The sequence below is a fragment of the Anomalospiza imberbis genome, chromosome 3 (genome assembly GCF_031753505.1).
Source record: "Anomalospiza imberbis isolate Cuckoo-Finch-1a 21T00152 chromosome 3, ASM3175350v1, whole genome shotgun sequence".
Classification (NCBI taxonomy): domain Eukaryota; kingdom Metazoa; phylum Chordata; class Aves; order Passeriformes; family Viduidae; genus Anomalospiza; species Anomalospiza imberbis.
In genome coordinates, this window is record NC_089683.1 from 63,713,613 (window position 1) to 63,739,866 (window position 26,254).

A 26,254-nucleotide genomic window follows, 5' to 3' on the forward strand; every position below is an offset into this window, starting at 1 on the left:
TAAAGGAGACCCTTTGAATGGAAATGAATGGAAATAGATTTTTTTTTTTTTTGATACCAGAAAAAATCCTTCAGTAAAATCCCAAACTACCATTTTTTAAATTTTATGATAAACATCAACAAATATTACAATGGGTCTTTTTACAGTTTCTAAATACATTTACAGTGAGTCTCAGTGCAATCAGACAACATTATCATACTGAATAAAACATAAGTTATCTGTCTTTACACTCTGGAATGACTGATACAATACCTGCTTTTCCAAATCTCTTGAATCATGTATGAATTCCTATACTGAATGAAGGAAATGTACACTCTTCTCTTGTGGTGTCTATAAGAAGAAAAAGTAAGCCAGAGGGACACACACGGAATAATTGCTCCTATGAATTTTATCTAAGTGAATTAAGAGTGAAGAAGGCTATCAGCAACATTTATCTCCTGAAAGTCACCATTTTACATTTTAAATGTAAAATTTAAAGGCAGACATTTTACAGGCTAGAGGAGGACTCTGGTTTGTTTGGTCTTATCTCCAGATCCCCACTCATGTCCTGTCACCCAGGCCCTCCATTGTGCAGGTGTGTCCAGAACAAAGGGGATGTGCTGGGCTTGTATTGACACAGAAGATGTTGTGAGCTGTGCACATGCTCCCAAATACTGCAGGTGCAATGTGTCTACACCATCATCCACATTGTGGCTCAGATGCAATGGCCATTTAACAGCTAAATAAAAGTGTGTCCCCAGCATATTTATTATTGATGAGCAATTATTTGATCTTCAGTCATACTAGATTGTACTGATGACTGTATATGTAGACCATAGAACTGGCAAAGATGTTAAGGCTTTTCTTTTCTTACAATAAATCAAAATTTGTAATGTACACCAGTTTCCCTTCCCATGCTAATTCTGGCACAGTTTATTCTTATCAGAGCTGTAACTTTTTAGTAATTGCAATGGGTTGAGTGTCTTCTTGTTTTGCAATGATTTTGTCTTTTAAGTGTTCCTGTAAATAGCTGTACATGTACAAGCATGAAGGTCTATGTAGATAATTAAACCTGCACATTCAGCAGAATTTATTTTTTTACAGCACCTTGACAAAATATTTAAGCACAGAGAACTTCAACAGAAACTGGTGGATGCCAAGTTGGAACAGTCTCAGGAAATGATGAAGGAAGCTGAGGAGCGACACCAGAAAGAGAAGGAATATGTATGTATCTATCCTTCTAATTTGTCTGTCTTTTATCTAGCTTTGGCCAAAACAAGCTCTGCATGCTATTTCACTAACATATTCAGGTCCAATCCGGGGTACAGTAGCTGAGAAGTTTTCATAGGTACCATCAGAGCTCAATGCAAGGAACAGCCTCTGAAAGGCTGCTTTCATTGGCATTTACAGTTTTAGAGGCATGCTGCAGAGCAGCGGTTAGAGCCCACTGCTTCAACTAACTCACTGTTACTGTGCAGTTGGTGCATCGTGATGTTGGGTCAGGTGGTGCCATTGGTTTTCAGTTGTCTCTGGTACTTGATACTTCATCTCCCCACACAATGAATACACATATCTAAACCATTAGAGAGGAGACCAAGAATGTGGGATTGAAGTGAAATGGCTGAAGGCTGCTATTCCCCCAGGTTCCAAGGGTCCCCAGGCATCCTGCCATGGATGCACTTTTGCCAGCGGAGAAATCCACAGGAGCCATTTGCTCTTACAAAGCCTCCCCTTCACTGTTTCCCTCCCTGCACTGGTTTGCCAGTGCCTCTTTCAGGCAAGCAGGGTCTGGATCCGTTTAGCAGCTTTGTCTGCTCTTCCTCCCTTTCTGGAGGCAGGGACATTTCTAGCAGGGGGACAGGGAAAAACAGGAGGGATGTCCTCTGCAGGCACAGCTGGGATGGAAGGAGGGCACTCCTCCATCTGTAGTCTCACACATTTTGTGACTCAATCAGACTAAAATTAATTTTCTCAGACTGCCTCGTATTTTCACAGCAATCCTCACATCTACAAAGGATCAGAGTTCAACGCAGGCACGTAGTCCCTCTTCTCAGTGGAGGCAGCAGCTCTCAGAGGGAGTGACAGGCTCTCATCAGCTGGAAGAAAGCTTTAGTTTTCACCAGTCCTCCAGCTAACTCAGGAGCAGCATGAGAGATTTCTATAAAGAGAGGACGTTTATCCCTTCCCCATATCTGGAAATAGATATATTAGCACAAGCATGGCACTAACGGGTATCTTAAAATACTCAAAACAGATGAAAATATGGGGCTCTAAGACTTGTCATTAGAGCACAGGGGAAACACAGCATACATCTCTTACCAAAACCAGCCCATAAGACATTTATCCTCTTTCTCTGCACTTATCTTGCAGCTGGAACACCCACTTCTGCTCAGCTTTACTCCCTGCTAAAGAGTGAGGGTGAAAATGAGCTGGGGCTTCTCTGTGCAAATCTGCATATCATTGCATGACAATTTGTAGCCCAACTGACTTATTCTCCTTCACTCTGAAACCTACAAAAAGCCAAACCCCAAAATTTTATTCATTACCTTGGATTCTTGGCAGATTTAAACTCCAGAAATCTCCAGATGTCCAAGAAATAACTTACAATGGCAAAGCAAATATGGGCTTACTTTACTGATGTCACTGGGAGTTCTGCTAATGAGTACCAGATTTCAAATACTGAGGGGGGGAAAAAATCTCAAAACAGAAGATATAAAAGACCAGGCATTGGCTCTGTGGAAAACTGGCATATACAGCCTTGTGTCAATGATCTTCCATGCTGCATCTCTCAGAACATGAATTCTGGGGCTGCTTGTCATCTGTGACTGTCCCTGTTTTAGCCAAAACTTCTTTGTATGTATTATCCAGATCTGGTATGCACAAAATTGGTATTTACATTTCTTTTAAAGCACTGAAAGACATCACTGTCTACAAGTGGGAGAGAAGATTTTCTTTTGGGCTTTGCTGTGTGTAAGAAACAACAGGTTTGAAAACAAGCTACAAAACCTTTACACAGTGGGTGTATAATGGTATGCATAGTGTACAAAGAATATTTTTCCCATCGTCCAAATAAATGCTTAAAAATCCTGTCCTTGAGGTAGTCTGGTGATGTATGGCTAACATCACCTCCAAGCAAGGTAGACTTAGCTGCAGAAATTAAGGCCAAAAGCCATGCAATGAGTCAAGGCATCATTAGGCATGTCACAATTCATCACAGGTAGCCCAGCACCTAGAGAGCTGGCCTACACTTGGCTCCCACCTCCATCCTATTGATGTGCTCTTAGTCCCACCCACCCAGCTATTGTGCTAGTGTCTGTGGGAGTAATGTATATACATGTATGTATGAATCCAAGGTGCTTTTGATGGAGTTCTCTCACTTAGCTGTAAATCTCTCCAGCTCAGTAATGTGCAGAGTTAGAACAGCTTTGAGAACCTTTCTATCCATAGGATTTTGTCATCCCTGTGCATGACCTTTGCTGCAGGATTTTGCAAGTGTTCATAAATGAAAATTATTGTATGCTTTTATCTATTTGATTACTCTTTGAAGGCTCACTTTGATGCCTCCCCATGCACTTCTTCCATGTGGTAATCTTTGCCCCTATGCAAAACTTCTTTTCCTCAGACAATGAGAGACAGACATTCCCTCTTGCAGAGCCTGTACACCTCAAAAGGAGGTCATCTCATTGCTTGCACAGTTCACTCTACACATGCATCAAAGAATGCAATTCCCTATTGAAGCAGCAATGGTTCCTAATGTGTGGTTTCCACAAAGGGACAACTTAACCTATGGATGCAATTTTATCACTATCCAACAACTGGTCAGCACAACATAATTGGAATTTACAGAGTCTGACAGCAAAAAGAGAAGCTTAATTTTCACTAAGCTAGCCCCTGTGACTGTCTGGGCCTCCAGCAGCTATCATAGTTCTAATAATAGAGTGTAGCATCACCACCCTTCACTAAAGTGCTGCTCTGTAAACACCACATGCAATATTTATTCATTTCTGGATACTTCAGCCTCCTTGTTACCACTTCATAGTCTATTAATAAATGTATCAGTTCTGATTCATTTTCTCCCAGCTTGGTGTTTGGAGATGACTTCAGGCTGTATAAGAACGTGTGCTAATTTGAGCAAGCCTCTCTGTGGCTTGCTTCCATTACAGAAGAGTTTATTAACTCTTGGATTTTTGCTGATTGCAGAAGTTATATGGGTCAATAAGAGAGAGAGATTTCATTAAGAGGCAAAAGAAGCAACTTTTCTTTGTCTTCTCTGCCCATCTGTTGTGCTCTGGCCAAAGACATGGTGCAAGAGGTGGGACTTTTTCATTATTCCAGTCACACTGGGTATGGAGGTAACCCTAGCTGAGATTAAAGCGATTCAGATAAAAGTCCAGTTCTTAGAAGCAATGACTGGTCTAGGGACTGGGTAGCTCTGAAGGCTTTCAAAGTACTCTTCATTAAATCATTCAAGCCCTATAAATTCTAAAAGACACTCTAAAAATTAGATATCAAAGAAAGGTGAAACCTAAAAATCCAGATTTCATCCAAACTTTTAAAAAATTGATTTTTTTTTTCTGGTACATGTAAAGCATATCCTTTTCTGAGAAAATAAATGCACAAACTGATGCTCATTTAACCCATACCAACTCTTTTTACTGGCCATGGCATATCCTATTTGAAATTTTAATCAACAATATCTGAATTAAAGAACTTGATTTATCTCCATGGAATCAAACATCAAATTCAATTCTTAAATATTAAGAGGCAGGTATAATACAAGTATAACATGTCATTTCTTCATAATTGAGCTGGAAAACATTCTTGTTTAGGAAATTTTAGATGGTATAAATTCAGTGGGTCCAAATCAAAGGGTCGAATTGATTGAAGAAATATTTTTTTAGAGCTAATATACATATGTTTATGCAGCAAGTCTAATTCCAATAATCACTGTGCCAAACAGCTGGAGACCTTCAGCATTTTAGGGTTCATCCTCATCTCTTTTACCAGGTGGTATTTGCAGTTTACATGTATTATTTCCAATAAAATTGTTAGAATAAAAGTTTTTACTTTTATCAAAAGTATCAAATACATTTTCTGCATGTGCTTCTACTTACCTTTCACTCCTAGTATAAGTTCCACTGACGTACACAGTCCTTTAAATTATTGATATATTTTCAGAGCCCAGCTGTGCTATTCTATACACAATTTACAGTACAATTTAAGTTCAATTTAATCCAACAGAGCAAAATCCTGTGGTAAAATAACTTCTTTATGTCTCATTTCTCAAGCTATCATTAGCATTCTTTTTCTAAAATATATTTGGCCTGACTAATAAAACACTTTATAAATGCTTGGTAGACGACAGGGACATTTCTTTAACACTCTGGTAAATGTTTCCTGCTTTCAGATTAAACCAATAGCTAAAATATTACTGTGTACTTTGGAAGTGCAGACTCAGAACTGTAGCCAGGAAAGGTCTCTGCAAACCTCACTCCTACAGTTTGTTCAGCCTTGACCAATCCTCCACCTGTTTTATCTGCAGCCTGCATATCAGAATGTGATTTTGCCAAACACTGTGGAGTAGGGAAGCACACCTTCCCAGGAGAAGCCAGGAAAGAAACTGCAGTCAAGCTCCTCTTGGGCTGCCTACTTAAACTGAGACATTTATCACCCTGAGTTGGAATTCTCCACTTGTCATTGCAAACAGAGCCCAAAGATAACAGACAGCAGCAAATGTATGACATTAACTATGCACTGGCTTACTGAAAACTCCGATTTTTTGATGCAGGTCTGACTGTGACCATACCCACATGCTAACTCATGGTCATTAATGCAAAAAGAAATTTGCCATTCATTGAAGAATGGGAATTTGGCTGGAACTGTGTTGAAATGAATATGCCAGAAAGTATAATAACCATTCTCTAGAAGTCTGCTGAAGATGTGGTTAAATAGCACACTTTTTATAGCCCACTTAATTCCAAGTAGGTCTTGAACTCCTGTTCAAATATGCCCTTGGAATGCAAATAGCCTGTCCCATGTCTCAGGATAACACTAAACAGTCTGCCTTACCTAACTACTCTAACTATATTCACCTGAAAGTTAGATCACTCTTATCACAGAAACATGAGTAGCTGGAGGATGAGGATTTCCACCTGATAATCTAGGGACCTAACAATTTTCTCTCTGTTGCCCAAAACACAGCTCCTGAACCAAGCTGCAGAATGGAAGCTCCAGGCCAAAATGTTAAAGGAACAAGAGACTGTACTACAGGCACAGGTGACGTAGGAGAGGTGATTGCATGGTGTGCCTTTGTTTGCCAGTTTTTAACCCATGAGGCACATCCCAGGTAAAGTATCCAAACTACTTTCTGTGTATTCCTTCTAGCCTCATTCTACATCCCATAGACTATTGCAAAGGAAGCAGGTTATTTTTGAGCCAACTGTAAGGTAATGCCCATACTGCAAATCATACTGACATGTGGGGTGTTTAGTCTAAAGAAGAGAAGGGGAGGCCCTTTTTGCAAATCTTTGGTATTTAAAAGAGGTTTATAAAGATGGAGAGAGATTTTTTGCCAGGGCATGTGATAGGATAAAGGGTAAAAGTTTTAAAATAAAGAGGAGAGACTTCTTTTACATATGAGGAAATAATGCTTTGCTGTGAGGATGGTGAGACACTGGAAAAGGTTGCCCAGAGAAGTTGTGGATGCCCCGTCCCTGGTAGTGTTCAAGACTGGCTGGTTGGGGTTTGAAGCAACCTGGTCAGTGGGAAGTGTCCCCACCTAAGGCAGAAGGATTGTACTATGTGATCTTTAAAGGTCCCTTCTGACCCTAATCATTCTAAAGTGCTGATTTATGAGTGTTTACAGTGCTCAACCACAGAACAACATTTGTGCCTTGATTATTCACCATAACCACCTGTCAGGCAGGTTTCTTGTACAGCAAAGCATTGGAGTACATACATATCAGGAAACAAGTTTACCAAACTGGAGCTGCTGTGCCCATATGCTTTTCTGAACTGGGGTGCAAAGGCAGCATTTTTATTAACTTTAACAGGAATTCTGTCTACTAAGGGCTTATAGAGAGGGGTCTCTAGGATTTCAGTGCTTAACTGTAATTTGAAACTTCCAATAAAATAAAATTACTTGCCAAAATTATGCCAAGAGTCAAGCTGGAGTGAAAGGCAGTAAAACCAAGACAAAGGCAGAATATACTACCCTTTGGGAGCAATGCAATAATCACTTTTAATAGTTGAGTGAGACCTTGAATCAATGAGTGAGAGCACTAGATGACATCAAAAAGAGACAGTATCAGTAGATTTTTTTCTACATGTAAGAAACAATTATGTAGATTCACAATTATGATCTGTCTGTGAGAAAGATTCCCCCCAAGCAGAACCTTGAGGGGGGGTGGTGTCAGTCTGTCAGCCCCTCTTGCAGCTGCCAGTCTCCTTATCCATCAGGAAGCACCCTTCTAGCCCTTGCTCACAGTTAATCATACAGGCAAGTTGTCCCAGCTTTTTCCTTGCAGATGGTCTAACTGCTACCTGTTGAGCCATCAAGAAATTTCAGTATTAAACTGATAACCTGGAAACATGCTGAGAAGGGTTTGGTTTTTCATGTGTTTTTTCAGAGGCTGAGATAAGCCAGTGGCACACCAAAGAACATCATATAAACAGCTGCTGACAATAGTTTGACAGGTTCTGCAATGAAGCCTCAAAGGCCTCCAGCTGAGTCTGTCCTGACTGCAAACCTGCTCCCAATTTTCTCAGAGTGGTTTTAATTAAACTTTTATGTTCAACCAGAAGAAAAAAACATTACGCAGGCAGACCTCTGTAGCCAGTTTAATGAAGCTGGAGGTATTGATAAAAACTAGAACATTTGAAACAGAAAAGGTGTTTTTAGAAAACACCAGTCAAGTCTGTAAAGGCATTGAGAATACATGTGCCCCTTGCAGACTTGTGCAGACAAAAATTAGGTGATTCACTTCCTGAAATGAAACATGCAGTGAAGTGTGTTGCTCAAGTGTGAGAGCTCTGTCACTTACATATCAGCCTTCATTTGGAATTACTGGGAATAATATCATTATTAATATTATTTTCAAAAAATTTTATTATTTCCAGTATGGTAGCACCAAAGGACCTCCCTCATGATCCAGATGCTGTAATGCAAGCATCTGGAAGTGCAAGTGCAGTGCAGAAGAGAAAGAGCATAAAGAGCTCCTTGATACAAGCACAAAGCAATAAATAGATATTATGCCCCATCCCTGGAAGTGCTCCAGGACAGGTTGGATGGGACTTTGAGCAACCTGGTCTAGTGGAAGGTGTCCCTGCCCATGGCAAGGATGGTCTTTGGGGTCCCTTCTAACATAAGTCATTCTATGATTAACAGAGGAACAGCTGCATAGAAATTTATAAGAAGTTGGGTCAGTGAGATAGGGAGAAGCCATAATATAACCTTCACAGGGAAATATCACTCTGTTCCAAAGGAGGTGATAAACACCCAGCTCTTCCTTGAGCTGGAAGGAACTGGGGACATCATATTCATGCCAGCCGGTCTCTGGATGGCACAATGTGCCAGAGACAACCAAATTCGGCACTCCAAATGGTGAAAGGGATCTGGCACCAGCTGAGGAGGTACACCCAAACTGTGGTGGTGCTTCCCAGGATGCTGCATGCTCTCCCCAGTCATAATGCTTAGGCAAATTATTTTAGCTTCATGCATTGAAACCAAATAAAAAGATAGAAGCCAGCCGAGACTTTTAATGTTTGGTAGCCAGCACAGGGCAACCACTAAACCATGGCAACCCAGAAGAACATAACAAGGCCAAAGGGGTGTCCCCATCATAGCACCCTCTCAGCATGGCAGCGCTGAGGAGCCCCCACTTCCCAAGGCCCTGTTCTCAAAGCAGTGATGCCTCTGCCCTCCCTTCTCACACAGTCCTGCTGGATGCAGCAAGGCGGTCCTCGTCTCCCTAATCTTGGAGCACTAATGCATGCTCCAGTGAGTGACATCTCTCAAAGCCCATTCCCAGCCACTATGAAAACATTCATATATTATTCAGTTTAAATTGCAGAAGCTATTCTTAGTGTTGTGGTGCTGCTTAGGGCCCCAGCTGAGGTCAGAGCTTGCACTGTTCAAATGTGAAATGTTTTTGACCTAATTAAACAATATGCAAAAATTGGAAGGGAAAGCAGAGACAGAATTGAGGTGAGCTTTTTTAAAACAGATCTGGGCTAGGAGCTTCTGTTCTCTGACTCCTACCCTTGCTCCATCATCTGGCTGTGGGAAGCTCAGGCATTTCTCCTTAGAGCTGTGACATCTCTTCCAAATGTCAATGTTCCACTGCTACACCTGGTATCAGTGTCCCACCTAGGCTGTAGAACTTGGGCTGCTAAAACAAATCCCTTTGCATTTTTGGTTGTGCCTAGGTCACAGCTCTGGTTACAGCCTTGTATAAATACAAATATGCAAGCTTCATGTCAGCTAGCTCTGATACTGCCACCACTGAGTGCTCTGTATGGGTTAACCTCCTGTGTCTTCACCCAGTTCCGTGGGGCAGGGCTGCAGCCTGTACCCTCCTCAGCCTCCGAGGCCCTTACAGCCCAGGTTATACCTGGCTGGAACCCTGCATTTGTGGCTGTGGCAAGGGGCACCATAACAACTAGCTTGAACAAGCATGATACATAACATAACTGTACTTGATTTCAAAATCAGAATGAAACCCACCCCACTGTTAGCAACATTTTCTAAATCTTCTTTTCCTCAGTAACTTCACAGTAATTATCAGGGAAGGGGGTGAGTTGGCTGGCACTATACTAAAGAAAATCTCCTAGGTAATACTTTATCCAGCTCCCTGCTGGTGTGGAGAGAGAGGGCAGCCAGCTTCCACCCAGTATTCCACCCCGGAATACTGCAGGCTGCTTTTGACCCTCCTAGTGCAGCCACCCTGCCTCAGGCACCACATGTGACACTATCACTTTTCTTAAAAGCTGCCAGGCTGGACAGATGAAATGTGTGATGACCTAAACACTGCTGGGGATGTTCTGGCACCAGAAGGAATGGAACAACCTGGAGCTGGTCTTCTTTTCCAAAGAGAAAAAAAAAAAAACCAAAAACGCCAAAAAAAAAAAAAAAGCCAAAAACAAGAAAATCTTACAGAAAAACTAACCTCAGATCTTTAGAACTTTTGTTGCCCCAAAACCATCTGATGATTTTACATACCAAAAAATTGTAATAATGACAAAATACAGCCAAAGATAGGCTTTCACATGGCTGCCAGGTATAAACTGATAGCAAAATAAGGAGCCGTGGTAGTCTGAAATTTGGCACATTGCAACAGAACTTTCTTCTGCTCTGCTTCACCGAGTGAAGTGAAACTGGCAGAAGAGGCTGGCTGGGGATGGCTTGCTCTGTCTTTGTTGGCCTTGCCTACAGCTGCAGTCCAAAACAGAGCTGACAAGGTGCCCTCTCAGCTTGCTCAAGCTGTGGTGCAGGGATGCATCCTGAAGGAATCCAGTGCAGAATCACAGCAGTGCGAAAATGAAGTGTGGGCTTTGTTTACATGCCAGGTAACATAGAAAGTGAGCAGTGACACTCCTCTTCAACAGGGGAGTCCAGTGAAGCACATCAAGCACTGCCAGTGTGGCTCTTGGCCACAGCCTGAGCCAGGTGGAAAGATGGAAGAAGGGAAACCATGACTGCAGCGTGGTGTGGGGATGCCTCTCCCCCAGCTCACTTGGACATCAAAAGCATCCTAGCCAAGGTAGCACCCAGGTCCCAGCCTGGCTGGAAGAGTACTCTGAGAAATCCACAAGGCAGGTGAACAGCCAGGCAGCCATGCAATGTTGACCTCCTCTGTCAGGGCTGAAACCCCCAGGTTAAAGATGGGGTTAGGAGGCATCTGCATGGTGAAGCAAGACTTACAGCTCAGGCACAGCTCTGCTCACACTGGCTCTCACCTTGAGTTAATCACACTGAATGGTCCTCTACAGCATCAGTGGTTGGACCAGTTCAGGTTAGTCCTTGCCCATGGAGATGGGCCAGGGATCAAAGCAAGGGAAATGTTTTCAGAAGTCTTGATATCTACAGAATTACTTTTATTCTGGACACCCTGTATAGGGATACCACAGCTACAACATCCAGGAGAGTAGGGCATCCCTAACTCCCAGGATTTTTAAAATCACTTGCCTGGCTCTTTCTATTCTTATTCGGTTTATCTTTCTGCAATAGAGGAATCATAATAGTTTGCAACCATAAAAAGTTGTGAATAGTTGCTCTTCCCTGATGTTTGTGTTTTCACGGTCTCCAAACAAACTAATTTCCATGTCGAAACACAATACTTATTTTATTATCTTCTACCCAAGTAGAAGTTCACCATCCTGGATGTTCTGAAATTACTGAGGTTTTTTTTTTTTTCCTCTCTGTTAATACAGATCACTCTCTACTCTGAAAGATTTGAAGAATTTCAGAAAACATTGGCCAAAAGCAATGAAGTGTTTGCCACATTCAAACAGGAGATGGAAAAAGTGAGTAGGAGCTCATGCCTGAACTCTGTAATTGATACTTTCCTTTTAGATTTTGATATTTCTCACTCTAATAATTCTACCAGAGATGAGACCATCTCTGCACATTTTGAAGAATAATTTCATCAACATTCAAATAAGATCTAGGACACACTGAGCCACAACTGACAGCAGGTTAGATTTCAGCTTTGCAAGCTGAACAGCAGAAAGGAGAGTAGAAAGCTCTCCATTTCAGCTAAAACTGAAAATGCCTGGAAGAATAAATATTTTACCTAAAATATAATGTGGTGGTTGGGTACAGATCCCTAAGACATACCGGAGGGGGAGCCTGGAACCACGTTTATCAGACCATGTTCCCAGGAGTACCCAGAACCTTCTGGGTGACTGACACTGGTACAGAGAGTTTGACATAGGCTACACATCTTTCCACTAGAGTGTGTAGGCAGAGCTGAAGCCCACCAACCCCTTTACACCATGTGGAAACAGTCCAAGAGACTGCTGCAGTTCTTATTTCCTGTAATGAATGGGAGTTAAAAACCAAACACATCTACATATTGTACCTGCTTTCATAATAAACAATGTTCTGCTCTGCCACCAAGGCTCAAAATCCTTATGCCCTGACCCAGGCAGCACCTAATAATTCTTCACAGAGAGTTCTGCCTGCAGAAAACCAACAGGAACAATGGTGCTATTTAGCTAGTGGTGTGTTCTGGAGATAGTATAGAGGGGTGACTAGTCCAGGGGGAATTTCCCTGGTCTTGAGGGCTCAGAAGAGCCCATCTTTAACTTCCTAGCAGTCTAACACTGTAATCTGGTAAAGAGACAAACAGATTCCACCAAATTCTTTGCCTTTTGTTTTTGTGGTAGTTTGTATGCTGGAAGTTGGCTATAATCAACTGGTCCTACTTTTGGGACTACAGACTAGAGGCTGAAAGTGATATAGCAGCTACTTCAAATGAAATCCATCTCTTAACATAAATTATTACTTAGCACAGACAATACAGCCGCTGGTAGCAGAGCTCTGAGTAGGGCCAAAGACTTGAATAAAGGTGCTGTCCTAATTTCATCTTCAGCATGGAATTTTTGTTGTGATTCAGCTTTTCTTCCTGATTCTATAGATGACAAAGAAAATGAAGAAGTTAGAAAAGGATACTGCTACATGGAAATCCAGGTTTGAGAACTGTAACAGAGCATTACTGGACATGATTGAAGAGGTGAGCAGTCTTTCCCATCTCAAGATGCTTCCTTTTCCCCACCTAAAGCTTTAACTGGGAGATAACACCAGAAGTCAGTGAAAAATTTCTTCTTGAATCTAAGGGTCTTTCTTTCAAGTTACCTTGATAATTGGATGTCTTTAGAGAAAAAGACAATCCCAACTGGTAGGGCTTTCAGATTGTGCAGGCATCCATTACATCCATGAGAAACTGAATTATGTAACTCTGAATTTTAAGTGCTCTAAAAATGGGTGATTCTCAGTGCTCTCCCATACATAAAATTGGCATCAGTTCCCTTCATGCTACTTTCTGCATAAGAGCATCCACCCAGGGAATTAATTTGTTCTAGCTAATGAACTTTAAAATAATGCCTTTCATTAACTTCCTGTATAGTCAGACTCTAAGAGTCAAAAGCAAGTACTGTGTCCATACTTTTAAATGTGCTGTCCCAGGGGCATTGCAAAGGAAGTTCATAAGCACATTGGAACTCATTCAAAAGAGATAAGAGGCTGCCTGAAGTTTCACCCCAAACATAAGCTGAACTTGGACCAGATCTTTCTGGATAGCTTTGTAGCTCTGTGCTATTGCTATTTCTATTTTTATGGATTTCTGTATCTCTTGTTTCCTCGCTGGGTGTAGAAAATGTTCCAATTCAGGATGCTCTTACAGAGCCCAGAAGCAAGATAAACAAAAATAAATAAATAAATAAATAAAGCAGCGTGTTTGCCTCCAAATTCACACCCACACCAACCAAAAGTCTAAGCAGGCTTTTGGCTGCTTATCTGTATGGACATCCACTAGTCTTTTCCATCTCTCCAGATCATCAGCAGGTATTCCTGCAAATATATTTGAGTGAAATTGATCTGAATATGTATCCAGAATGTTAATACACTGTAGTTACAGGGATGAATTCCCTCTTGAAAATTTGGTCCAAAACACCATAGTTATTGAAGAGCAGTTGGTGAAAGCCAGCCACCTGGCAGCATCCTCTGAAGGCTGCTCAAATAATTTCCTAATTGCCAGTTCCACTAATGAATTGCATGCAGCCAAACTGAGCCTGTACCTTTGCCTGATGTCTTTGACTACAGAAAGCCATGAGGTCCAAGGAATATGAGTGCTTCATGCTGAAAATCCAGAGACTAGAGAACCTCTGCCGTGCTCTGCAGGAAGAGAGAAATGAATTGTACAAAAAAATAAAGCAAGCACAGTTCCCAGAAGAGGTGAATGGAAATGGCATCTTAGAAGAAGAAGATGATGAAGAAGATGATACTAAAACAACCCCTTCCCCCTCTGAGCAGGCAAGCACTGAGCTGCATGAGAGTGACAAGAGGATGCTGAAGCAGCTGGCTGAAGCTTTCAGAGTGTCCCACAAGGCAGAGGAGTCCCTCCCAAGCAACAGCAGCAATTCAGAGACCTGTGACACTCAAACATGTAATGCCATCCTGGTGCCAGAACCTCCTGCTCCTCTCATTCCACATTCAGAGGCTGGGAAAAACTGTGAGCAGCCCAGCACAAGCACACCAATACCCACTGAACACACACCAGCACCCACTGAAAGTATGACAGCACCCACTGAGAATGTGTCAAAGCCCACCAAAAGCATGCCCTCACTTCCAGACGGGGTGCCAACACCCACAGAAAGTGTGCCAATGCCTCCAGAGAGTGTGCTTGTACCCACTGGGAATATGCCAAAACCCACTGAAAGCATGCCAGCAACTCCTGAAAATGTGCCAGGCCTCACTCAAAACACACCCATCTCCCTTGGGAATATGCCAGTACCCATTCAGTGTCCACCAAAAGCTGAAGAATGTGCAGATAACCCAGCAGATAGATCTGTCCAGGATCAGTCTGTGGAGCAAACAGGGGACACAGACATGGAAGCAGTGGATTGAAGACACCGTGTGTCCAGGTTTGTCTTCTGCAAACCAGAGCTCTGCTTTGTCCTCTAAATAGATACCTTTTTTTTTTTTTTAAGAAACAAAAATTGATTCCTAAAACACCCTCATGTATTTGTATGCAAATGCAATGCACTTCTCTTTGCTACCACTATCCAGTAATAATGGATCTGCAAATTTTGCAGTCCTTCATCTGCTTGAAGTATAATATTTTCTTAATGACATGGAAAGACAGAGAAATCACAGGATCCTTTTTTCCCAGGCATAATGAGTCATCTCATTCAGGAAAATAATTTTAGTGTTGCAGTTCCATGTTTCAAAAACCAATGAAACTCTCATGCATATATTTAAAGACTCATAATTAATTCCATCTATTTATTTTGACATTGCATAAATGATGGCCTACTTGGACACACAGTGATTTTAATAAATGAGATGAAAGGAATCTGTAATTACAAAGTGAAACAGTGAAACCATAAATGTGGTCAGACATATCCAAGGAGTGGTGCAACAACCAGAGGTGAATTTTTGGGCAAGGAGATGACCTCTTGGCACTGTAACTTAAACACCCGCAAGCTTTCAGCCTTACCTTCCATTGGACTTTTCTCCTCAGTGTTCTAGAATAGGTTTTGTTTTCAACAGAACTACAGGGAAAGGGGAAAGATCTTTTTCTAGATTCACATAAAATAACTGAAAACAACGGCAATTTCCAAATTTATGGCAATTCCCAAGGCAGGGATCACAACTCTCTTTCTACATCCAACAGAAAACTGCTGCATTACCATACTATTTGGAATCACAAGGCCAACAGTGGGGATCATGCCTGTTTCCATCTCACAAACGAGGTTAGAAGTTCAGAAGTTGGTTGCAGATCCCAGTTTCTAGGCAAGGAGCAGAAAACAGAGTGGAAGGTACCAGGATGTATTCCAGAAGAATACAGGAGAATAATCCTGAGATCATGCTTCTGGATGGTGCTGTCCCTCCCAGTTACAGCCACATGAACCACAGCTTCCTCCTGGCACTGCTGCATGTGCTAATGCTCCCAGGAGAAGGATGAGGACTCACCTGTCATGCCATTCTGGAAGCAGAGCACAAGTCAATAAGCCAGAAGCAAAGAGGAACCAGGAAAGCAGGAATCCCTCTCACAGACACCTCCAGGGGCTGGCCACATTCCCATCCCCTTTCTTGTCTAACCAGCTCTTCCCATCTGTCTGCCAACAACTATTGCTTAATAATGTAGCCACCTTGTCAGAAACTGGTTTATTCTGGTGCCAAAAAGTAGAGATGAAGAAGGAAGGAGGCAAGAGAGGATACCTACCCAGACAGCTCTACAGTCTCAAGCAAGGAGAGTAAGCAAGCTTTTTGAAAGAAGGTTAAAATAATCCTGGGGGACATTCCTTGTTTCTCATTTCCTTCCTCTGAATTCCATCCAGGCCTTTCAGAGTCTTAGCTGGATAGCTTAAGAATTTGAAAAGGGCACTTAAACAAGATGTTTAGAGGTTGGAAAGGGAAATCTTACAATCAAAGAAACCTATGTTTATAGACAAATCCCAAGAAGACCCCGAAGACAAAGCGACTCATTCAAGTCAAAGTTGAAATAAAGGAGAACCAAGAGGAAAGATGTCATCTTTGACACACTGTGGGAAACAGTGGCCACAGAGTCTTTCCAGCATGCCACCCTCCAAAACTGGGGTTTGAATCTTTGCTTACTGCCAAGATGGTCCATACCCTGGTTAAATATGTCTGTGAACTGCTTGGTTACAGAGCTAACCCTTGGAGTATATGGAGCATAAACTGCAAAAGTGTGTTTGGATATGGCCTGTAGCTATCATGACTACAGTTTTCAATTGTGAATGCCTTACATTAGATAACAAATCCTACAGGATTTATCTAATGTCTTTAATCATGAGAAAGTAGATAATTTGAGTCTTAGTTATCTTAAGCTCCTTTTATAAACAGTGGAGAAGGAAAAGCATCTTTTGAGGACAAGTTATCCCATGATAAGACTGGCATCTAAGTCAAAAGGAATTACTTTCTCTCTGTAGATGATCTTTCTCTTCAGATGCTAGAGCCAGCCTAAGACAACTAATTTAAATTTAATATTTATGTTGTTAAGTATCTAAATTAGGCAACATGAATTCCATCAAATATTCAGATTCAAAGCTCTAAGTAAATGGCCATCTCTGAAAACCAAGCCAGTTATGTGCCTGCGAAAACATTAATCTATATCAAATCTGTATCCTAAGATAAAAAGTTATACTCACCTGTTACACTTCTTTTAGTTTCCATTGACTTAAGTTGGTAAAAATATAGTTTCTGTTACAAGTTTTGTTTGTTATCAGGGTGACTTTTAAAATTAATTCAATTTATATACTTGTTAATGTTTTGGGGATTTTAATTCTTGATCTTGTTTGATTCTGTTGCCATTTTAGTAACCACCTGCATGGAACTGACTTATTTTTCTTTAAATATGCCCTTCTTTTTCTTCAACTAGCCTTCAGTTGTTGATGTTTTCTTATACATTCAAATATTTAATGCAATAATAATGGCCTTGCAACTTTATGTTGGTTCCATTTTACATAATCATTATGGTCACATCTTTAATTATGTAATTCATGTCTCATACCTTCCAACTTCAGCAAGCAGGGAGATAAGGATCCTGCAGATAAAAACTTCCTACATAGTTATGATTTATTCTTACAGCATCATTCCTCATGAATAAATACACAGCCTTCTGGGAAAATTACTCCCACTCTATTCCACCTTCCTCATTTTTGCCCTTGAAATCCTAACACTGCACTCACATACTTGCAGCTCCTATTACTATGAGTTTCTCTCACATGCTTGTTGCTTCTCTTCTCTTCTCTTCTCTTCTCTTCTCTTCTCTTCTCTTCTCTTCTCTTCTCTTCTCTTCTCTTCTCTTCTCTTCTCTTCTCTTCTCTTCTCTTCTCTTCTCTTCTCTTCTCTTCTCTTCTCATGTAACAACTGAACTTTATCCCAGCAGTTTCCTCCTCATTTTCAGTATGTATGCACACATATAGTACTGAAAGCACAGAAGAGTGACCTCCATAGCTTTTAGTTTCAGGATTTGGCTTCACATGTTTACGAGATGAGAATTGTAGGGAAAATTCTGGCTGATCCCAGTCTGCATAGAGTATTTAGAGTCAAACTATGGAGATGGTTTAAGTGTAATCTCATGGCCTGTAGAGCTGTGGAAAGCTGGAGTACCCTCAGTAGAAGTGGAAAATCTGTAAAATTTAACCAAGCACCTTTTTATTGTCTACTGCATCAGACTGGAAGATTAAATCACCATCGCAAATTTCTGTGTGCTAACCTAGATTCTCTCATTCTTCTTAAACATTAATTCCTGGCCTCCCTTGCTCTTTTCTTCCATTGGTACCCAATATAAAACAGACTATGCACAGTAACTTTGTGAAAAGCCTTTGGGATGGCAGCCTGCACAACAGCTCTGCTGCACTTTTTCAGGTGCCTCTGCACTCAAGGGAAAGAAACCCACACTTCTGTGGGTTTCAACACTCATTTGGAGGCAGCAAGTGGCAGTGAGACCTGCCTCCACGGTGTTCGTTGTTATCATCATTATTCTAATCTGGCAGTGTCATCAGTCCTGGTGTGTTCTGTGGTTGCCTCCTTCAGTCTTGCTTTTATTTCACACAGTTATTCCCTTACCATCAGGCACAGATTTGGGGGTGAGGAGAGGTGGTGATGGTAGCTATTTCTTCCTTACTAAGAAGCAATAGCTTTTTTAAAATCAGCATCTGCTGACATTAATTTGGTTTCTGGAATTTCTGTTTTCTCAGGTTAGGTGGTAAAGGTGCCCTATGGCTGACACCAGAAAGCTTTAGCCTGCACACTGCCAGCTAGGTCAGGTTGTGAAAAACAAAGTTGCAAGCTGAACACACCTCCAGTGTCACAGCCAATCCTACATAGAAAAGAACCTTAAGTCCCAAGTGTAGAGTGCTGCTAGTCATCACGCTATATCTTCCCATGTGTTTCCCACCAGTTTCCAGAGAAATAAAAATAAAATGCCATCTTTGGCTGAAATGTGAGTTACATCTTGTCCCCTGTGCCCCTATTCAAGGCATCACTCCCACTCAGATGCTGCACCCGCTGTCCTCACCAGTGTGCTACTGCATGGCTGCATTTGAATTGGGTCACTCAAACAATTCAGGTTAAAAATACACCACCACAATCACCAAGAAGAGCTAATTTTAACTCAGATCATTGCAGTGATCCTGTTGGGTTTTTGTTCTGATGGTATCTAGGGAAACATGACCTCAATTCTGGTCACCATAACTGCTAATTGAACTCCACCCATCCTTTTCTCATAAAGGAATCCACACATTTGGATATTAACTCTGGAGTGTAATGCTGTTCTCAGAGTTAATGGTAACCTTTCTATTGACTATTTTAACAGACAACTCCTGGATGAAGTACAGAATCTGAAAAGTTCTATTTTAAATCTCAGTCTGACCCTCCCACAAAAGATAGGGAAGACACAATATCCAACACACATTGATAATGACCAGCTGCAGCCTTTGGAACTGTGTGTTACATCTTCTGCACACAAAGAAAGCTCTCACACTTCCATACAGACACCCTGGGATCTCATACAGGAGAACAGGTCAACTGTCAGCAGCAGGGTGATCACTCAACCTTCAAGGATCACGTCTCAGGTCCCAGTCACTGTGGTAGAGGCTAATTGGCAAAATGACTCAGCAATATGCACGTACTGAGTCCTTTTCCTTTCCTTTCCTTTCCTTTCCTTTCCTTTCCTTTCCTTTCCTTTCCTTTCCTTTCCTTTCCTTTCCTTTCCTTTCCTTTCCTTTCCTTTCCTTTCCTTTCCTTTCCTTTCCTTTCCTTTCCTTTCCTTTCCTTTCCTTTCCTTTCCTTTCCTTTCCTTTCCTTTCCTTTCCTTTCCTTATTAAATCAAAGTTTATAGACCACAGCATCCCAGAACACAAGACTCCACTTCTGTTACACTGGAGGCTGAATGTAATGTCAAAAAAAATGAGGCATTTTTTTCACAGAAGAGAAACAGTGAAGAAGTCTGTGTCATTTTTACTAGAAGCAGCCTCTATCTTTGGGTTGGTAACGCAGTGTTACCTCCTGAAATCCAGGGTCACATTTGAATTACACCAACTGAAGACAGTTTTGATTTTAAGTTTCTGCTTCTAGACCATCGTTAGACTGCCAGACCATTGCACAAACCCACACCTTTAACTGGTGCTATTCTGCACAGCTAGAGAGTCTGTTCAGAAAAGTCTTGATGACAGAAAAAGCTGCTTGACACAGAGTCAGAAAGAGATGGACCTGCCACCATGAGAGATGTCTTAGCAGGAGATCTCTCACCTGCCTTGGTCAACCCATTTATCTCACCTGGCATTTTCTGCATCATTAAATACACCCATAACACTTTAGATGAAAATAACTGCAGTTTACATGCATAGTTCACAACAGCACAGCACATTCAGCTGGTTTCTCAGAAAGGTGCCATGGTTTAACCCCAGCTAGCAATTAAACACCACCTAACCACCCCTTCACTACCCTCATCCCCACACTGGGATGGAGAGAAAAATCAGAAACGGTAAGACCCATGGACTGAGATAAGAACAGTTTAACAACTGAGATAGATTAAAATAGAACAACAATAATAACAATCATAAATAATGATAATAATGACACCACCAAAAACAACAAAACAACAACAACAACAATAATAATAATAGTGATGAAATAGGAGATAACAAAGAGTGAGAGACGAATAAAACCCAAGAAAGATGAGTGATGCACAATTCAGTTGCTCACTCTCCACTGACTGATGCCCAGCCTGTCCCTGAGCAGCAGTCAGCAGCTCCTGGCCAACTCCCCACAGTTCATATACTGCACATTTCACTCTGTGGTGTGAAATAATCCTTTGGACAGTTCATGTCAGCTGTCCTGGCCATGCTCCCTCCTGGCTTCTTGTGCACCTGCTCACTGACAGAGCATGGAAAACTGAGAATTCCTTGACTTAGAATAAGAACTACAGAGCAAAAACTAAGGCATCAGTGTATTATCAACATTATTTTCATACTGAATCCAAAACACAGCACTGTACCAGCTACTAGGGAGAAAATTAACCGTATTCCAGACAAAGCTAGGACAAAAGAAGATTGAACTTCTCCTTCTGTAAAAGATCACAGTGACCTTGTGCCTGCAGAACAGCAGCTGACAACCCACCCAGGACTTCCACATCGTTAGTTTATTATGTTTGCTGTTATCTATTTCTATGTCTCTGTTACACACATAACAGTAAAGATTCTTAATGAAACACAGCTTAAGCCACAGTTACTGGTGAATCGACAGATACCATACTGACATCCTAATTATGTATTAATGTAACATATTGAATGATGCAGGTGTTTTGTTACAGACCTGCAGAGCTGTAGCAAGACATTTTAAGCTGTAGTAAGCCTTGCAACACCACAGCTGCAGAGACACTGCTGCTCTGTTTGGTGCCCTTCTACTCCAGAGAGGACCTGGGTTTCTTGCTGCACCCTGGAGAATCCCACAGGTACCAGTGGATAGCAGGGGGAGACATAGAATGCAGATACCAGGTGGTGGTACACCTGGAACTCTTGCAAATTTTGCATTATGGTCTCTGCTCTTGAGACCCTGTGTCTCACACAAATTAATGACCTTTCTGCTTCATATTGCTGCTTGTAAAATGTGGGTAGTGAATGTGGTTGTGAATTATTTTGAGTGCAAATAATATTTACTCCTCAGTAAGACTAATTGCTCTCATCTAATTTAAGATGCCATTAAAAATTATAATAATGTAATATCTTATATTGATAGGGAACTTTAGAGATCACCTCCCCTTCCTAAGGGAAGCAGGATCAATTTTGAAACTACATCAGGTTGCTCAGGTCCTGTCAGTTCTGAGTATTTCCAAGGATAGAGCCTGCCTGTCTCTGGATAGTTGTTCCCATATTTGATTTTTCTTCACAGTGAATTTTTTTTTTCTTTCTATCTAATCTTCCTTGGTGCAGCCCGTGTCCTTGACCTCTCTCCTTGCCATTATGCATCACTGTCTTCTCTATATCCTCCCATCATTAGTTTAAGATTCCCTCTGATCCTTCTCCAGGCTGGACAAAACCAGCCCTTGAGATGACATAGGACATTCCTATTTCATAGCAAGAGAACCCACGTACATGTTTAACTGCAGCAGTGCATTTCCTGCCTGTTCACACTGCTGCTATCCAAGTAAAGAAGCCACCACTTCCCATTCATCCACCAGTCTTCCCAGTACCTCACCATGAACTCCATCAGAGTGGAAACCCTCACCTATTTTTCCAGCATGGCAGCTCACGTGATCATTTTCTAACCCAACCTGGTGAAAATGCCTCAAGCAGCTTTAGATTGTTATGAAAATGCTCCAGAAAACCAAATAATTTTGAATTGGCTTTGCTCAGGGGATGATTTTGTAGGCAGATGTGCCAGATGAGCAGAGAAAAAACTGTTGGCCAACAGGTAGGTTCATCCAGGTCCATTGGGAATGCAAAATCCTCATCCCTCTGCAGCTGCAGCTCCCACAGGATGAGTGGCACAGCAGCAGCTACTTGAGCACTAATTCCCATAGGCTCAGGTTCCTGTGCTTGATAGAATTTTTCTCCTGAGGTTTTGTCAAAACTCTGTGAGTTCTCAGCAGAGCAGTAATTGTAACAATAACATTTACACAGGTGTATGAACTTTCCACACATACTGTTCCTGCTTGCCAAGCAAAATGTTACAAGGATCAAGAAGAAGAAAAATGTCGCAGCACAAGAACTTAGTTAAAGCACACCCACATGCTACATTCAAAGAGAATGCAAAACAAGCAAAAGTCTTTTCTAATCCTTAAAGGTTAAGAAGCTTAAGTCTGTCTTGTAAAGACATTTTGTCTTGTTGCACCAGCCTATTCCTGAGAAGCTACTCTAGACTAGGGTAGAATAGAACAGTTCAGCTGGAAGGGACCTACAATGATCATCTAGCCTAAGTGCCTGACCACTTCAGGGACAAACAAAAATTGAAGCCCTTTGTTAATGGCACTATCCAAATGCCTCTTAGATACTGACATTCTTGTGCCATCAAGCACTCCTCTAGGAAGCTTGTTCCAGCGTTTGACCACCCTCTTGGTAAAAAAAAAAAAGCTTTCTAATACCTAGTCTCTATTGCATTTTTTAACCATTCCCATACATCCTATCACTGGATTTCAGTGAGAAGAGATCAGCACCTCCCTCTTCATGTCCCCTCCTCAGGCAGCTACAGAGAGCAACAAGGTCAAAATTCAGCCTCTTTTTCTCCAAACTAGACAAGCCCAAAGTCCTCCTCCACTCCTCACAGGACATGCCTTCCAGCCCTTCCACCAGCTTTTTTGCCCTCTTCTGGATGCATTTAAAGGATCTTTGCATCCTCCTTAAATTGTGGGCCCCAGAACTGCTCTCAGTGCTCAAGATGAGGCTGGTGATGCCATGTCTGACACACCGCAGGATACAGTTTGCCCTCCTGGCTATCTGGGCACACACTGCTGACCCACACTGAGCTGCTGCCCACCAACACCCTCAGATCCCTCTCAGCACAGCTGTTCTCCAGACTCTCCCAATTTATCCTTGTACCCGATGTTACTCTGCCCCAGGTGCAGAATCCGGCATTTGGATTTGTTGAATTTCATTCCATGAATCATTGCCCAGTACTCCAATCTATGTATATCCCTCTGCAAGGCCTCTCCTCCCTCCACAGTCATCAGCACCTCCCAATTGAGTACTATCAGCAAACCTGCCAACAGGACATTCAACTGCTGCATCCAGATCATTTTAAATATATTAAACAGAACAGACCCTACAGGGCATCTCCCAGAGGTTCTCCAACCACCAAAGTCTGAATAATATATGTGTGATAACCCTTTTGAAGTCTGTTGGATACGTACTTTTATTTTGAAAACTGCTGAAACAACTTAGCTAGCAGTCATGGCTGATGAACTACATAACTGCAAGGACTTGTGAGGATCAGCTTGGTCCCAAAAGACAGGGGCAAGGTTAAGTCAATATGATGAAGCTCTCACGTGGTCTGTGCCCTGGCACTACTGACTCCAAGACTCAAAAAAGCCTGTCTGAGATATCTTCCCCTGTGCCACTGCAGTGTGCCGCTGCAGCAGTCAGAGGGAGCAACAGTACTACAGAGGAAAGTCAGACTTATTTTGGGGTCCTCACTGCCACACTACAGGTTTCCAAAAGTGCAATACTGACATTTCTGTGTCCTGTGCATTTTCAAATTGACACGGTCAAGCCAGTGTAAGTTCCCACATGAACATTTATTGTGCCTTGGCAGCCTTATTATCAAAATAAGAAGAAAATGAGAGTTCACAGTTACACAGTATTTTTTCTGAAGATTATACACACCTAGTTTAAAACTTGGCTTACTCTCTCTGGCTTACCTCACAAAACTACATTTACACTACTCAGCAGCTGAGCATAGAGGGAAGAGAGGATTCAGCAGTAATCTGAACTAGAAAGTCCAGCTGCTTTAAGTGTAGGTGTGTGTTTGTGCCGAGGTGGCAGCTGAGTGATCATGGGACAACAGGGCAGCCTTGCTCTCAACCCAGAGAGAGCAGAGCAGAGCTGGGCCCTCCAGCACTCCTCTCCTGCCAGCACATTTTCATCAGAAGCCAGACATGAAGCACATCAAAATCTACACAAATAACAAAACTCCAGTAAGGCCATGACAGCACTGCAGAGGCAAGTGCCAGCGTACAGGCACCCTCAGTGAAAGCTGACTGCAACCCACAAACTCCCATCCCACGGTGTCCTTGCATTGGGCTGTGACCACTGCTATGGGTGGTGACTCCCACCAGCAATCGTGACCTTAATGACGAGACAGAGACCAGAGGAAGCCCTTTGCATTTGACAACGGTTTCTCAACAGCTAAACTTTATATTGCAAATAAACTGAGTCATCAAACAGCTTGAGTGAAGCTCTCTTAGTCTTCAGCAAAGTGCTAATTTCACCTCTCCCCCAGTTTGTTGAGTCAGAATGTCTCTCCCTCCAGCCCTGCTCTGCTGCACACAATCCAGAGAGGAACTGCAATGTTAATTCTCCCATCAGCTCTTTCATGCCTTCAGCCAAATGTCCTCACCTTACCGTATGAGTCATATTTCTGATTATTTTCTTCCTGTGAAAGGGATTTAGTGGATAAACCCTCATTAATATTATAATTCTTATTAAGAATTCTTTGCTAATGAGAGTTCTGTGAAATACATGACTAGGCTAATTTGTACAGTGCTTGTTTTCAGCAATACCTGTACTGTGAAGTTCTGGTGTCCATCAATTATTCAAAGCACTAGTACAAATCTGGTATAAACAGGCACAACCCCATTTCCACAGACTGCAGGAGACAGAGGACAACTACATTGCCAAAATCCCGATTCCCAGCAGATCTAGGAAGCCTGTCTTGGCTTCCTAGATCTGCTGCAAGCTACTCATTTCTCAATTTTTCCAGCCACAAACAGGCAGCTGCTGAAACCTACTTCTATTAGGATCTTCCCACAGAGCGAAAGGTGGGTGGGCAATCCTGCTCCACCTGCTGCGGAGCTGGGCCGCCTCCTCTCCACGAGCACTGAGCAGTCACACACACCATGGTAGTGACAGCATGCTCCCACCAATCTTCCAGTGCATGACTAAACGAAGCAAGGACCCTCTCCAGACGTCTGTGTGGCGCTGGGAACTTGAGCAGGCTCATGATGCTTTAGGTTCCCTGCGTAACAGGTCTCACATCACTGACACATAGCACCAGGGGCGGCTAAGTGCTGCTGCTTTTTGCCTTGCTTTTCCATGACAGCCTTTTAGATAAATAGTTCTCAGAAGATCACAAGCATATCAGAGATGACAGAGGCAGAACACAGAAGCAAAACAGTTCAGCTCAGCCATGTCCATGCTGGCCTTCTCCACGGCTTCCAACTCTCCACAATGCACCTTGTACCTGCAAGCACTAAAGTGCACAGAGCCAGGTCAGAGGGTCTGCAAGGAGCCAGGTCCATGATGCCCCCAGCTGTGAGCATCCCTTCAACTCCAGCGTGCGCGGGACAGCGGAGGTAAAGAAGTGGAACAGGGACTCTTCCAGCCAGGGGCAGAGGAAGTTAAATTCAACAAGGCAAAAGCATTGTCAATTTTTAAGTGAGGAACTGAATACAAAATCAACAGGAAGAATTGCCGTAAAACTTGTGACTGGAAATGGCCCTTACACTGCACTTTTTATTTCAACCGACCTGGCTGCTGCACTGCCTGAAGCAGTGGATTACACTTTGTGTGTGTCCTAGGTTGACTGTATGATGCTTTTATCCCCAGTCGTCTGGTCTGTTTGTGCTGGATAATAAGTTTTGCACCTTTAAGACATTTTCCAGGAGTGAAGGGGAGGAGAAGAAGCGCGGAGTTTGTTTTCAGAAACTGCAGGCACTCCTCCACATTCCTGCTCCTGGACTGTGTTGTCTGCAATGGACAGACAGCAGGACAGAGCTCTCCTTTGCTTTTTAGTTAGTTTTAGCTAGCTGAGGCAAAGAAGCTCCCCGGACTGTGGCTTTTCCTTTTCTCTGGACCTGCTCAAACCTGCTCT

The 26,254-nt window shown here is 42.2% G+C and overlaps 1 protein-coding gene and 1 long non-coding RNA gene across 3 annotated transcripts in view; one reads left to right on the forward strand and one right to left on the reverse strand.

The window, feature by feature from the left end:
* The window catches only part of TXLNB (taxilin beta), a 34,643-nt gene extending 17,545 nt beyond the window's left edge, over positions 1 to 17,098 (forward strand). For both annotated transcript variants that reach the window (XM_068184772.1, XM_068184774.1), the window contains exons 6-10: positions 1,084 to 1,203; positions 6,181 to 6,255; positions 11,410 to 11,502; positions 12,618 to 12,713; positions 13,802 to 17,098. In XM_068184772.1, coding sequence (XP_068040873.1) covers positions 1,084 to 1,203; positions 6,181 to 6,255; positions 11,410 to 11,502; positions 12,618 to 12,713; positions 13,802 to 14,605 — 1,188 coding nt within the window. In that variant the 3' untranslated portion in view covers positions 14,606 to 17,098. The remainder of the gene's footprint in view (positions 1 to 1,083; positions 1,204 to 6,180; positions 6,256 to 11,409; positions 11,503 to 12,617; positions 12,714 to 13,801) is intronic.
* On the reverse strand, positions 15,393 to 17,828 carry LOC137470933 (uncharacterized). The gene is made up of 2 exons (XR_010997316.1): positions 17,592 to 17,828; positions 15,393 to 17,481 (listed from the first exon to the last, which is right to left on the reverse strand). It is a non-coding gene; the product is annotated as an uncharacterized lncRNA (long non-coding RNA).
* Between the last annotated feature and the right edge of the window lie 8,426 nt (positions 17,829 to 26,254).